We start from the raw sequence: 11,757 nt of genomic DNA, 5'->3' as shown, positions 1-11,757 counted from the left end.
TCTAAACTCAACAGAAATGTAAAAAAAAGAAAAAAAAAAAGCCAGCTTAGCCGTTTCCCTCTGTGACCAGTCTATGCGAAGCTAAGCTAAGCACCTGCTGGCTGTGATATTATCTGTCTCCTTACACCTTTTCCTAACATAGAGCAAGTGAGTGAACTTTGGTGGGTGGAGCATGATAAAGTGTCCAGTCTGTGTGACAAGTCTTGCTGGGCAACATGGCATCACGATGAATGTAGTTCCACTGTTTGGCCACTATGAAGATTCAAGCCTCCAGGAGCCTGCTGAGCCTTGCTTCCAATTTCCCCAGAGACCACTCAGGATATTGAAGAGAAAAAAATACCGTACCATGCAGCCCGAAAAAAGCATTTTCTCCAATGAGTACCACTGTAAAAGACACATCTGTAAAAGTGTTAACAGGACGCCTCAAACTGCAAACAAGGTCAATTATGACATTGTTTTATGATTTTTTTAACCATGGTTTTCTATTTGTAAAACTTTCCTTAAGCTGAGAAAAGCAATTAAAACATCTTTGTTGTCATCACAGTGTGAAGTCCATGAGTCAGCTTAGTGGCCTTGTGGTAGAGTGTCCGCCCTGAGACTGGGAGGTCGTGGGTTTGATCCCCGGCCGGGTCATACCAAAGACTATAAAAATGGGACCCATTGCCTCCCTGCTTGGCACTCAGCATCAGGGGTTGGAATTGGGGGGTTAGATCACCACATGATTCCCGAGCACGGCACCGCTGCTGCTCACTGCTCCCTCAGGGGATGGGTCAAATGCTGAGAACAAATTTCACACATTCAGGTGTGTGACAATCAGTGGAACTTTACCTTTACCTTTACCTTTACCTTTATGAGTCGGGACAGGGAGAGACGTTACTGCGAAAGTAAATCATGGAAAATGTATAATAATATTACAATATTTTTCTTTTGAGTGAACCTGGAATCTAGAAGCTGTTTTGGCGTATGTGCCAACTCCATTGTAATGTGTAGGTGCCATTTTAGTATCCAGTGTTTAGGTATTATTACACATCTATGCAAAAACTGGCTTAAAGCCTTGCACGCTTCCTGGGTGTCTGAATTAGTTAGCACAACTGTATTTCACAAGTTGCGGAATACTCCAAAAAACACTCCAGCGACTGTAATCTTTGTCTTAGATATACTTACTGATATGAGGACTTTGTGTGGAATAAGGGTATGAATATTTCTCAGAAAGAATATAACAGTGTTATTAAAAGTATATCACCAAAGCTACTGCTTCTCATCAAAAGTGCATTGTTATGGGGTGTTGGTGGCTTAGTGGTAGAGCAGGCGCCCCATGTACAAGGCTGTTGCCGCAGCGGCCCAGGTTCGACTCCAGCCTGTGGCCCTTTGCTGCATGTCACTCCCCCTCTCTGTCCCCTTTTCACGCTCATCTGTCCTACCAAAAAAAAGTGCATTGTTATATGGCCCTGTGACTGGAGAAATTCCCAAACTTTTAATTGATGGGCTATCTGATTGCATGTGCAATAATCACCATATTAGAAAAATACTGACCTCAGATCAAAGTTACTTTCCAAAATCAACTCTTTTATGGAAACTAACTTTTCCAGAAATCTTAGAAGAATAAATTTCTCATTCCAAATAAGATAAAAGAAGTACACATATGATTTTACATAAATACTACTCCTATAATGATTTTTACCTAAATTTAAGGAAGCTGTTTCTCCAATATGTTCTTTCTATAAAACAGAAATTGAATCAATGTCTCATTAATTCTATCATGTACTTACTCTCAGACATTTTTTTGAAAGTCTGTCTGCTGATTAATACAACTTTTGATGGATTGGCGTGAATATTAGAAGACACGGTCTTGTTTCTAAAGTGTAATACAGGCTCACAATCTACTGACGAGGCTCTCAAACATATATAGTTGGCAAGTATCACATCCGTAAGGCTCGAATGCTTCAGATTACACCAAGTATTCGTCTTTTTAACAACATCTCTTTGACTCGGTTTCTAAGATAACAATGAACAAGAAAGCTTTCCAGACCTCTCAAAAACATTGGCAAAACTATACCTAAATAACAAACAAGCTGTATTATTCCAAGGTTTACATCTCCCTTGTACAATTTAATGTTTGTCTGTATTAGTTTTGTTTTATGTTCTGTTGTTTGTTTTTATTTCACATATGATGTTAAAATTATTATTTTAAATGTTTCGATATATATCTATATGTGTAATATGATCAATAAAAAAACAAGCAAACAAACAAACAAAAAACCACTCCACCAGCTATATTCGCATGAGTATTTCATTGGGAACACAGCAATGTGATTGAAATTTGTTAGTTCTGGCTTTTGTGTGTGTGTGTCTTTGTGTACATGCTTTATTTGTGTATGGCCTTTACATTTTTTTTAAAGAAGCCCCACTGATGTCTGTAAGGCAGCCCTGCACTGGATGTGCATGTTTTCCTTTGCTTTTTCACTGTGATGTACAAACCAAGTTTCTCTCAGGGGTGACTGACACAGCTGTTGTCATTTATATAACAACTTATCCAACATGCACATAACAAAGTGATTCAGCATTATATAAATCAGTTCCTTATATGCATCTGGACATGGCACAATTTATTTTACAGTGGAAGTTCTTATTTTTATGTTTTTTTTCTTTTTTTAAAAAAGCATTTTCTATAAAAGAAAATGCATTACCATTATCAGAAGGTAGTGAAGCAGTTGCACTCAATGAAGCTGATAACTGCTGATAGCTGATATCTAACAAAAAGCTGGCTCAGACACAGAAACATCTAATAATACACACCCTTGTGAGAATATTGGATTTAAATTTGCAATAAATAGACATTATTTTATGATCGTATGAAACCAACTTGAGTGTTAAATATTGATTAGATGATTGTGCAGACCAACCATGTTGCATTTAACTGTGTTGTCAACACTGTAGCAGAAAAAAACAGAAAAAGTACAATACAAGGCATGCAAAAGTTTGGGCCCCCCCTTGTCAAAATGTATTTTACTGTGAATAGTTAAGTAAGTAGAAGAAAAGACAAGATGCTTTTAACGTTTTAAGCAAGTTTAATGTATTATATTTGTTTTATACAATTTTAGAGTGAAAAAAAATAAAAGGAGCACCATGCAAAAGTTTGGGCAACCCAAGACATTTGAGCTCCCAAACAGGGTCTCAGACTTTAATCAGTTTGTTAGGGTTCTGGCTTGTTCACAATCATTGTTAGGTAAGGCCAGGTGATGCAAATTTTGAAGTGAAAATCCCCCAAACAAGAACTGGTTACAAAAGGTGTTTAGCAGCTATGATACTTGCCAAACGGGGCGCTACCAAGTACTGACCATGCAGGGTGCCCAAACTTTTGCTTCAGGCCCTTTTCCTATCTTGTTATTTTTAAACTGTAAAAGACCGAAATAAAAAAATAATAAAATGTTGAAGAAATGTGTTGTCTTGAAGTTATTGCCTTAAGGAAATCAAGTCATCTTTTGCTTGATTGCACAGTGAATACAATTTTGATGAAGAATGCCCAAACTTTTGTGTGCAACTGTATCAGCATTTGACCTTCTATGTTAATCAGTCACCTCGAAATCAAACCCTTCATGTGAGAGATGTTGCTTCCATGTTGCTGCATATGGAAACTGACGCTTTGGGCAGGAGACTGATCCCCATCTTTGGTTGTCTCCCAAAACTTGATCGTCACTCTGCCTGGTACCAAAAGAGGCTCTTTAAACTGGGCAGTGATGCTGATGGGAGCTGTGATGACTCCAACACCTTAAGACACATGAGAGCAATGAGGTTGTCTGATCAGTAGTGCTCAAAATGTTTTTTTTACACTGGACATTTTGAATTGCTGTAACAGGAGAATAAAAAAAAACAGTAACAAAAAATATCTGCTATGAAAAAGGCAAGTTCATCCCTTTTAATAGCAAAAGCTTTCATGCACTGGCTCCATGTCAGGTCTTTTACCTTTTGTGCTTTCCTATTTCAGCCAAGCAGACAGACAGCATCCAGAGACTTGGTGCCTGCAATTTGTAGCCAATGAGCCTGGCTGGTAGAGAGAGGAGCCGATAGGGGTTGTAGTCAGAGAAGGACCATACACGCTGCAGGCCGGTAATCCTCGGAACTCTGAGCTCTACCCGCTTTACATTTTCTGGCACAGACTCATTGGGTTGGCCTGTCGAAAGACCTTTGACCAAAAACAGAAGGATTAATACTCTGCCACTATAAACAGGAAGGCAATAATTACTGTTTGTTTCTGTGGCAAGAAACAACCAGATTGTTGTTCACATTCACGCTCATTCTTGAGTAAGCATCTGCTGGCTTTGTGGCGTGTGTTTTTGGACAGCAGTGTCAGGACGCTCTCCCACACTGGGCAACCGGCACGAGAAGTGGCAGACAGACAGATGTCCACCACCACTCCTGCATCAATTTGCCGATACTCCAGGACTCGAGCCTGCAGCATGAACGGACCCCTCTTCAGTTCATCGACTGGCTGAAGGGTTTTCAATCTTTGTTGCACACGAACCAGACCTGCCAAAATAATTCACAATCACTATAACATCACCCATTTCTAACTTTTCATTTGAAGCATTCAAAAAACATGAAAATCAGGGCAGTGGGATAAACCAGATATAATGTACTCAATATAAGACATCTGCAAAAACACAAGCCGGGGCAATCAGCTTAAATAATCTGTTTTAAGTTTCACTGTGTAGAATTTAGGGAGATAAACTGGCATTAAGTATATTTTCGTTAGTTTATGATCACCTGAAATTAAGAATTGTGTTTTCGTAACTTAGATTGAATCATTTTAACCTATATAAGGAGCAGGTCCTCATCCATGGAGTCCTCCATGTTGCACCGCCATGCTTCTACAGTAGCCCAGGACGGACAAACCAAACACTTGCTCTAGATAGGTCCATACACATTTTCGCACAGAAAAATGCAGATTTTTCTTAACTTCTTTATTCAGTTTTTTTTTTTTTTTTACTGGTTTAAATCACCAGGTCTCTCTATATGGAGGGGAAGAGACCTCTGAGGGCAATGTTGCTCCTGCTAAAAACTCCCTGAATGTCTGCATCTTAAATTATCAGAGAAAAAAGGTGAGCACATTAGCAGGTGGTGAGTTAACAACGAGTCAAACAATATAAGGGAAATACTGAATTGTGCCGTAAACCTTCTTTATTCTGTGTTTCTGCACGTTAAATCACCGGGGCAGTTTGTTTTGGAGAAAAAGAGACCTCTGCAGATTATTCAGCTCCTGATGAAAACCTCCCAAACATCTAGATCAGAAAAAAGATGAGCACGCATTAAGCTATCACAGTTATTAGCAGGTGGTGGGCTAACAACCCATATTGGAGAAACACTGATTTGTAACTTGAAACTGCTTTATTCAGCATTTTTACTGGTTTTAATCACCTGGTCTGTTTGTTTTGGAGAAAGAGACCTCTGAGGATAATTCAGCTCCCTGTAAAAACCTCCTTAACAAAGAACACTGAAGGAATTCTTAACTGGAGAAGTTTCAGCTGGTTGCAATCTGCAATCCTCACCACTAGATGCCACTAAATCCCCCTAAATCTTACACAATGCTCGTTTAAAAAGTCACGTTGAATGTGTCCTGTGTCTTACCTGCTGGGCTGAGGCTGAAATTTTCATCAGTCAGCACCATGAGCAGCAGTCTGTGGCACAGGATCTCTGGGAAGCACAGTGGGATGTCTCTGTATTGGGTGTCTGGATAATCCCAACCACACCCTGCAGCACTGCAGAACCTCCTCAACAGGGGAGTCTCCAGCCTTATGTAAAAACACATATGCTGATTCAAGTTGTGGATGACCAGCTGCCACTTCTTCCAGCTTCAAAGGCTTTCTCATTAAAACTTAACTGTCAAACGTTTCTCACCTGCAGTTGAGGACCGTGTAAACGACGTCACGCGTCTCTGTCGTTGCTGTGTGTTAGTAGCCTGTCCTCCGAGTCAGAGCTCTGGTCACATATTTGATGTAAAGATACACGAAACTGGGAAGTCTCTCGTTGTTGAGGACACTTGTTTTCAACAACTTATGAGAGCAGTAAATGTAAACATAAATGATATACACACAACATGCAGAGAGCGAGGCAGCAGTGTAACTCTGCGCATTCCCCATTGTAGCTCCAAGTGGATCATTATAACGCACCACAGCGGGTTTAATAAAGTTATATAACAGTGCAGTACTACATATCAATGACTTTTGGTAGTTAGCACAACAAACCATAGACTGTTTAAGGCAACAAACACATCCGGAATTTCTTGACACAAAAGTACGGAGCGCAAGTTGGGACAAAACATACCCCTTCGACTATTTCATGAAATGATACGCGTTAACACACAAAGTTTAAAAACACACTTTCTTTTTTAATATTTCAACAACCGTAGCACGTTTACAAGAGATAATTTACATGGTTTCAGTGTATAAATCCCAAACATTTTACAGTTCTTTGTGAGTTATATTTTTACTCAGGAAAGTGTAAAAACATTTGTTTTTCACATTCATATTTTAATCAAAAGTAAATTAAGAGTTAACTATTCAGCATTTTATTGTACAATCAAAAAAAGGGGGATGTTAAACATTCTAAACAGCTGTGTATATTTAATTACTGTGCTGAAAAAAACAGGCCTTGGCAAATATCCCATGTATTGGTGTAAAATATAATATTCATATTCAGGAGGCATTTATGACTCAAACAGATCAGATGCTTCTGCAGATTGGGTCCTGAGATGATGGAGATGTTCTCCTGACAGCAGTTTGAACCATCTTCACATCCTGCTCCTCATCCAAACAGGAGCAGCAGCACTATGCACACTGCATTCACTCCTATCAGCGGCACTGCAGAGCAAAGAGACAGCAGATGACACAATCAGAGGCAAGAGGAGACTCACTGGGCTTCTTGTCACTCACCCATGCACAGACTGTGTACACTATGGCAAACCATTTTAACATTTAATCGCTAAGTTTGACTATCCGAAATTACCATTATAGATATCAACAACGTCATTTTGACTAGTAGTAATGTCACTGTGACTAGTATGAATTTTAATTGAAAATATCTATAACGTCATTCTGACTAGTCAAAACTACAGTTACAGATATCTGTAATTCAGTTTTGACTAGTAAGATTCAAACTATTTTTGCCATTCATGTGTATGGGGTTTGTCATTATAGATATCTACAATTACAATATGACTATCTATAATTCCAGTTTGAGATAGCTACAACGTCATTTTGACTAGTAATAATTCAGTTGTGGATATCTACGTCATTTTGACTAGTCACAATTCAGTTGCAGATATCTACGTCATTTTGACTAGTCATAATTCGAATTCAGGATATCTACAACGTCATTCTGACTATCTGAAACTCAATTCAAGATATCTAGAAAGGACCATGTAGATATCTTCAATTGATGATAATTAAAGATATCTTGAACTTGAATTATGACTAGTCAAAATTAAACTGTAGATATCTCAAACTGGAATTACAGATATCCACAATTCAGTTACAGATATCTGCATTTCTTATTGCGGATATCTGTAACTACATTAGAGATATCTATAATGACAAACCCTATACACATGAATGGCAAAAGTAGTTTGAATCTTACTAGTCAAAACTGAATTACAGATATCTGTAATTAGAGTTTTGACTAGACAAAATCTAATTACAGATATCTTGAATAAGAGTTTTGACTAGGCAAAATTATGTTGCAGATATAATGAATATCCAGTCTAGCTATTAAATGTTAAAACGGCTTGCCATAAACACCCACCTCTCATTACTGTCCTCACAGAGCGGACAAGGTTCATTAGCTGCACTTTGATGCCTGGTTCATCACCAAAACCTCCGACACTTTGGTCCACTCCCCAGCCGACTGATGATGGTGAAAACAGACAGTCAGGCACATACAGACAAACAGACATGCAGCTTCACCATTAAAACAAAATAAACCATGCTCTGACTAAGTACTGTTTAATACAAGTAAAGGATTGTCTTCATTGTAAGATAATGTTACATGTGTTGCTATACAGGTATGCTGTATTTTTACAGTCAGTTGCTGTAAGTTTGGGCCTCTAACGTGTGATTGTTGTGCACTGGTTTTGTTAATAAAGTTGTTCAATAAATTATTAAAAAAGTAACGTTAGTTTAATAATGATACATATAAATTAGATTTAAACGGTGGATAACCTCTCTTGGCCATTCATTAGAGACTGTGCGGTAACGTTAACTTTAATTATCATCACCCTTCACCGATAAACCCCAAAGTTCTGACAGTTGTTCTAACTCAGCTGTCATGTTACAAGCTAGTTAGCATTAGCTAACCTATTTCGACTTCCCATGAAACCTACGGGCGCAAACAATTTAAATGACAGCCACTTACTTTTACTCAGAAATCTTTCTTCGTGCAATACAGCGACAGCATTGACGCACAGAATTGCTGCTTGAATGAGAGAATACAAAGTAAACGCCATGTTGTCTTCACAGGCGGCTAGCTGACTAGCACACTGTATTTACTTCTGACGTAGCCTACGGTGGCTCCGGAAGGTCAAACCTAATGAACAGCAGTGGTTGAGGAAGTATTCAGACCGTAAATATAAGTGGCAATACCCCCTTGTAAAAATACTGTATTACAAGTTAAAGTCTATTAAGAAGTTAAAAGCAAAATATTGGACAGTTATTATCGATGCATTCAAATTTATGTTAAAGTATAATAACCATTATTTAATCAGTAATCATTACCTTGATTGTTGTAGCTGTTCATAGTAAAGCAAATTACTTTACTAGTACACAGTCCATTCGAAACAAAAATGTGTAAGAAATGCATCATATTTCATGGGCTAATAACATTTTGTATGTAATGTGTAAACCTGCAAACTAACTGTGGCTGTCAGATAAATGTAGTGGAGGAACAAAGGAAAGTTTTGCCTCGCTCATGACATTATGAACGTCTCAATATGAAGTGAAATACACACAAGTAGGATCTCAAATTTGTACTTTGGTGCAGTACTTGAGTAAATGTATTATGTTCCTTTTCTCTACTGCACCCAGTGTTCACCTGCAAATTAGTAATAGCTGAGCAAATACTTTAGTCCAAATCTGTCTAACTACCAGTCTTCAGTGACAAATATATCTTATATCTATTTAAGTGTGGGAGTGGCCTATTTGAATCCCTTTTGTTTGAGACCATGCTGCAAGGTGAGTGTGTTTGCTGATCCTGTAAGTTTATTTATCTCCTTTATATTGTAGTTCTGCTATGTAGCGTGTGAAATAGAGTATGGTGAATGTGCTAGGAAAGGTAGTATCAACACTGCTTCTACCTGGAGCTTGCATGTACGGAGCCTGGGTTTGGTTGAAGGTAGCGGTGCTGTTTGGGCTGAGAAAGCCATGTGTAAGTAAGGTAAAGGAGGTTATTGGGTTGGTGTGGGGAGCAGTGAGACCTGGCATTAGGAGAGTGTCTCTAGGACGCCAGAGATCACTGTCTAACCTCCTGGAGGTGTCGTGGGACCAACTAGACGAATTACTGGTGAAAGGAGGTTCCCACCCGATGACCCCAAAGACATGTTAGTTATCACTGCTCACTGGTCTGTATAGTTAAGTCTTGCCATAATAGCTTATTATAGGGCTTAGGAGGTTATTGACTGAGTGCTGATCCTTTTCTAGAGCACAAACTTCTTGTGTTTATTTGAATATTTACAATCAAGAAACACACACGCATACAACAGACAGAATCATGAGAATAAAAATCTTTATTAGTGTTTTATGAAGTCTGCATAATATGCCACACGCCTGAGAAGCTTATGGTCAGAAAAAAAAAGAACTGCTCTATCAATACCGCCCTCTACTGGTAAAACAACTGCGACATCTACTGTACTGACTGCTTTGCAAAAAGATTACTGTTAAATACACACATACTGTACTACTGTTATGTATATGTACGTCTGGTCCACGTCAGTTTTTGTAATGTATTTTTTCACATTCATATGTTGTAGGCCAAAGATAAAAACAATGTAACACTGGACCCTAACACATGGTTCAGTTCCCCAAATCCAAACTTCACTAGGTGCACTTAAAGTACAATCACTAGTGCCATAAGGTAAACACATTTACATCAAAAAGAAGGTGGTGGGGGCCACGTAATGACAAGAATGGCAGAGTTTAAGCTAATAAGTCCTGTTGTACATACTGTATTTTATAGACATAACAAATACAATACACACATTAACACAGAATGTCCTAGTGTGCAGGCACATTCACTCTTCTTTTCTCATGGAAGGAAAACCACTCTCCTCCCATGTTTCTGTAACATTTTAAAAGCCAATTGTATCTGGTTGACCTTAACCCGCTTGACTAAGCACCAAAAGGCTACAAGAGGTCACGTGTGTTTTTCAAAATAAATGAAGAGATGACTGAATGAACGGCCATTACAAAGTTTTACATGCCTCTGGAATCATTACAACGGTTACAGGAAAGTAGATTTTGGCTTTCAGGCAAATCTGTTGTTTTGTGTACTTTAAATGCACCAGATTTCTTTGGAAAAACAAAGGATAGAAACAGGCTACACATCATGTGGGGCAGTGAGGTTTTTTTTTTTTTTTTTTAACCAAGACAAAGAGCTGCAATTGGAAATTAATTCAAACTAAACCTTTTGGGTAAAATGAAGGAATGATCCATGCCCTCCATGTCACTTTAGAAACAGCTGTGGTCTTGAAAATATTACTTTAATAGAAAGTGAACGACAGAAAATTTTAAGTATATTTATATATAAAAATACATGAGAATACAAAAAAGTAGCAAAACAACGGGGATATAGGCTAAAAACAGAATGAATTCATTGATACCTTCAATTTCTCCTGGTGTGACGTTTAATGCTTCACCTTGGAGAGCCCCGGGACTCCCAGTGTCGAGTCAAAAAGAAAAAAAAAAAAAGCTTTTAATAACGGCTGATATTCTCTGGTCCCTGCCCAGTGCACCTTGCAAAGCCTGGCCTACATCTCATTAGCTTCCATACCAGGCTGTCCAATGTAAATCAACTAAACCAAGGACATGTAGAGTGCCATATAATGACAAAGAAATAAACTACATCCAGATAAAGTTTGCAGTTTGTTTGGGGGTTTTTGGAATTACTTTTTTTATTAACTAACATTCCTACTTGTCCATTAAGAAGTATGTCTTATAACGACACACATCGAGAGTTACAAAAAGGGCCTTTCTGGCAAAGTCAATTCAAATTTCATAAACACATTGTGGCGTTTCCTTCAGAGGAGAACGACCACCAAGGCCATCATTTCTTCACCAAGCCACCTCCCCCTGACAAAAGATGGGGCCAAGTTTCCCAGAGAAAAGTAAACTCAGGTTCAGAACAATGGTTGGGGTGGGCTGGAACAAAAATCATTTTTAGCATTCAAGCTGGTGTTACTCATACAAGCAATCTTCAATACTGAGAAACTATTCACAGATATTTTTGGTATTTCCCCTACTTCCTGGACTAAAAACCAATATACATTTTATTTGTACCACAAATAGATCTAATATTAAGGATTTGGGGAAAAGCAATTTAACAAGGTGCATGACATAGATGGGTAACAAAGTGCCAAATTTTTTACTGAAAAGTCTGTATGTGTATGTGTATGTGTGTGTGTGTGTGTGTGTGCATTTGTTCTTTTGTTTGTGTGTGAAGTAAAAGAGGGATGTGGTACTGGGCCACAAATACTATGAAGAATGGTACAGAAAA

General features: G+C 38.4%; 2 protein-coding genes across 2 annotated transcripts; both read right to left on the bottom strand.

The window, feature by feature from the left end:
- Window positions 1-3,054: 3,054 nt before the first annotated feature.
- On the bottom strand, window positions 3,055-6,272 carry LOC117252236 (uncharacterized). The gene is made up of 5 exons (XM_033618977.2): window positions 5,896-6,272; window positions 5,626-5,789; window positions 4,285-4,527; window positions 3,964-4,183; window positions 3,055-3,768 (listed from the first exon to the last, which is right to left on the bottom strand). The coding sequence occupies exons 2-5, from the start codon at window positions 5,663-5,665 to the stop codon at window positions 3,723-3,725; spliced, it is 549 nt and encodes a 182-aa protein (XP_033474868.2). The 5' UTR covers window positions 5,666-5,789; window positions 5,896-6,272; the 3' UTR covers window positions 3,055-3,722.
- A 92-nt stretch (window positions 6,273-6,364) lies between these two features.
- Window positions 6,365-8,566, bottom strand: LOC117252972 (immediate early response 3-interacting protein 1-like). The gene is made up of 3 exons (XM_033620281.2): window positions 8,407-8,566; window positions 7,798-7,899; window positions 6,365-6,857 (listed from the first exon to the last, which is right to left on the bottom strand). The coding sequence occupies exons 1-3, from the start codon at window positions 8,495-8,497 to the stop codon at window positions 6,802-6,804; spliced, it is 249 nt and encodes an 82-aa protein (XP_033476172.1). The 5' UTR covers window positions 8,498-8,566; the 3' UTR covers window positions 6,365-6,801.
- Between the last annotated feature and the right edge of the window lie 3,191 nt (window positions 8,567-11,757).

Source organism: Epinephelus lanceolatus, chromosome 9, assembly GCF_041903045.1.
Source record: "Epinephelus lanceolatus isolate andai-2023 chromosome 9, ASM4190304v1, whole genome shotgun sequence".
Taxonomy (NCBI): Eukaryota; Metazoa; Chordata; class Actinopteri; order Perciformes; family Serranidae; genus Epinephelus; species Epinephelus lanceolatus.
Note: the sequence above shows the minus strand (reverse complement) of the source record. Positions and strands in the feature narration are given on the sequence as shown.

What these genes read in the sequence shown, in the direction of transcription:
- LOC117252236 (XM_033618977.2), bottom strand. Translation starts at nt 5,665, where the DNA reads ATGGTGCTGACTGATGAAAATTTCAGCCTCAGCCCAGCAG. An exon ending in TTTCAGCCTCAGCCCAGCAG is followed by an intron (nt 4,528 to 5,625) that starts GTAAGACACAGG and finishes TTATTTTGGCAG; the next exon opens with GTCTGGTTCGTGTGCAACAA. An exon ending in ACTCAAGAATGAGCGTGAAT is followed by an intron (nt 4,184 to 4,284) that starts GTGAACAACAAT and finishes TTTTGGTCAAAG; the next exon opens with GTCTTTCGACAGGCCAACCC.
- LOC117252972 (XM_033620281.2), bottom strand. Translation starts at nt 8,497, where the DNA reads ATGGCGTTTACTTTGTATTCTCTCATTCAAGCAGCAATTCTGTGCGTC. An exon ending in AGAAAGATTTCTGAGTAAAA is followed by an intron (nt 7,900 to 8,406) that starts GTAAGTGGCTGT and finishes CACCATCATCAG; the next exon opens with TCGGCTGGGGAGTGGACCAA. An exon ending in TGTGAGGACAGTAATGAGAG is followed by an intron (nt 6,858 to 7,797) that starts GTGGGTGTTTAT and finishes TTTGCTCTGCAG; the next exon opens with TGCCGCTGATAGGAGTGAAT.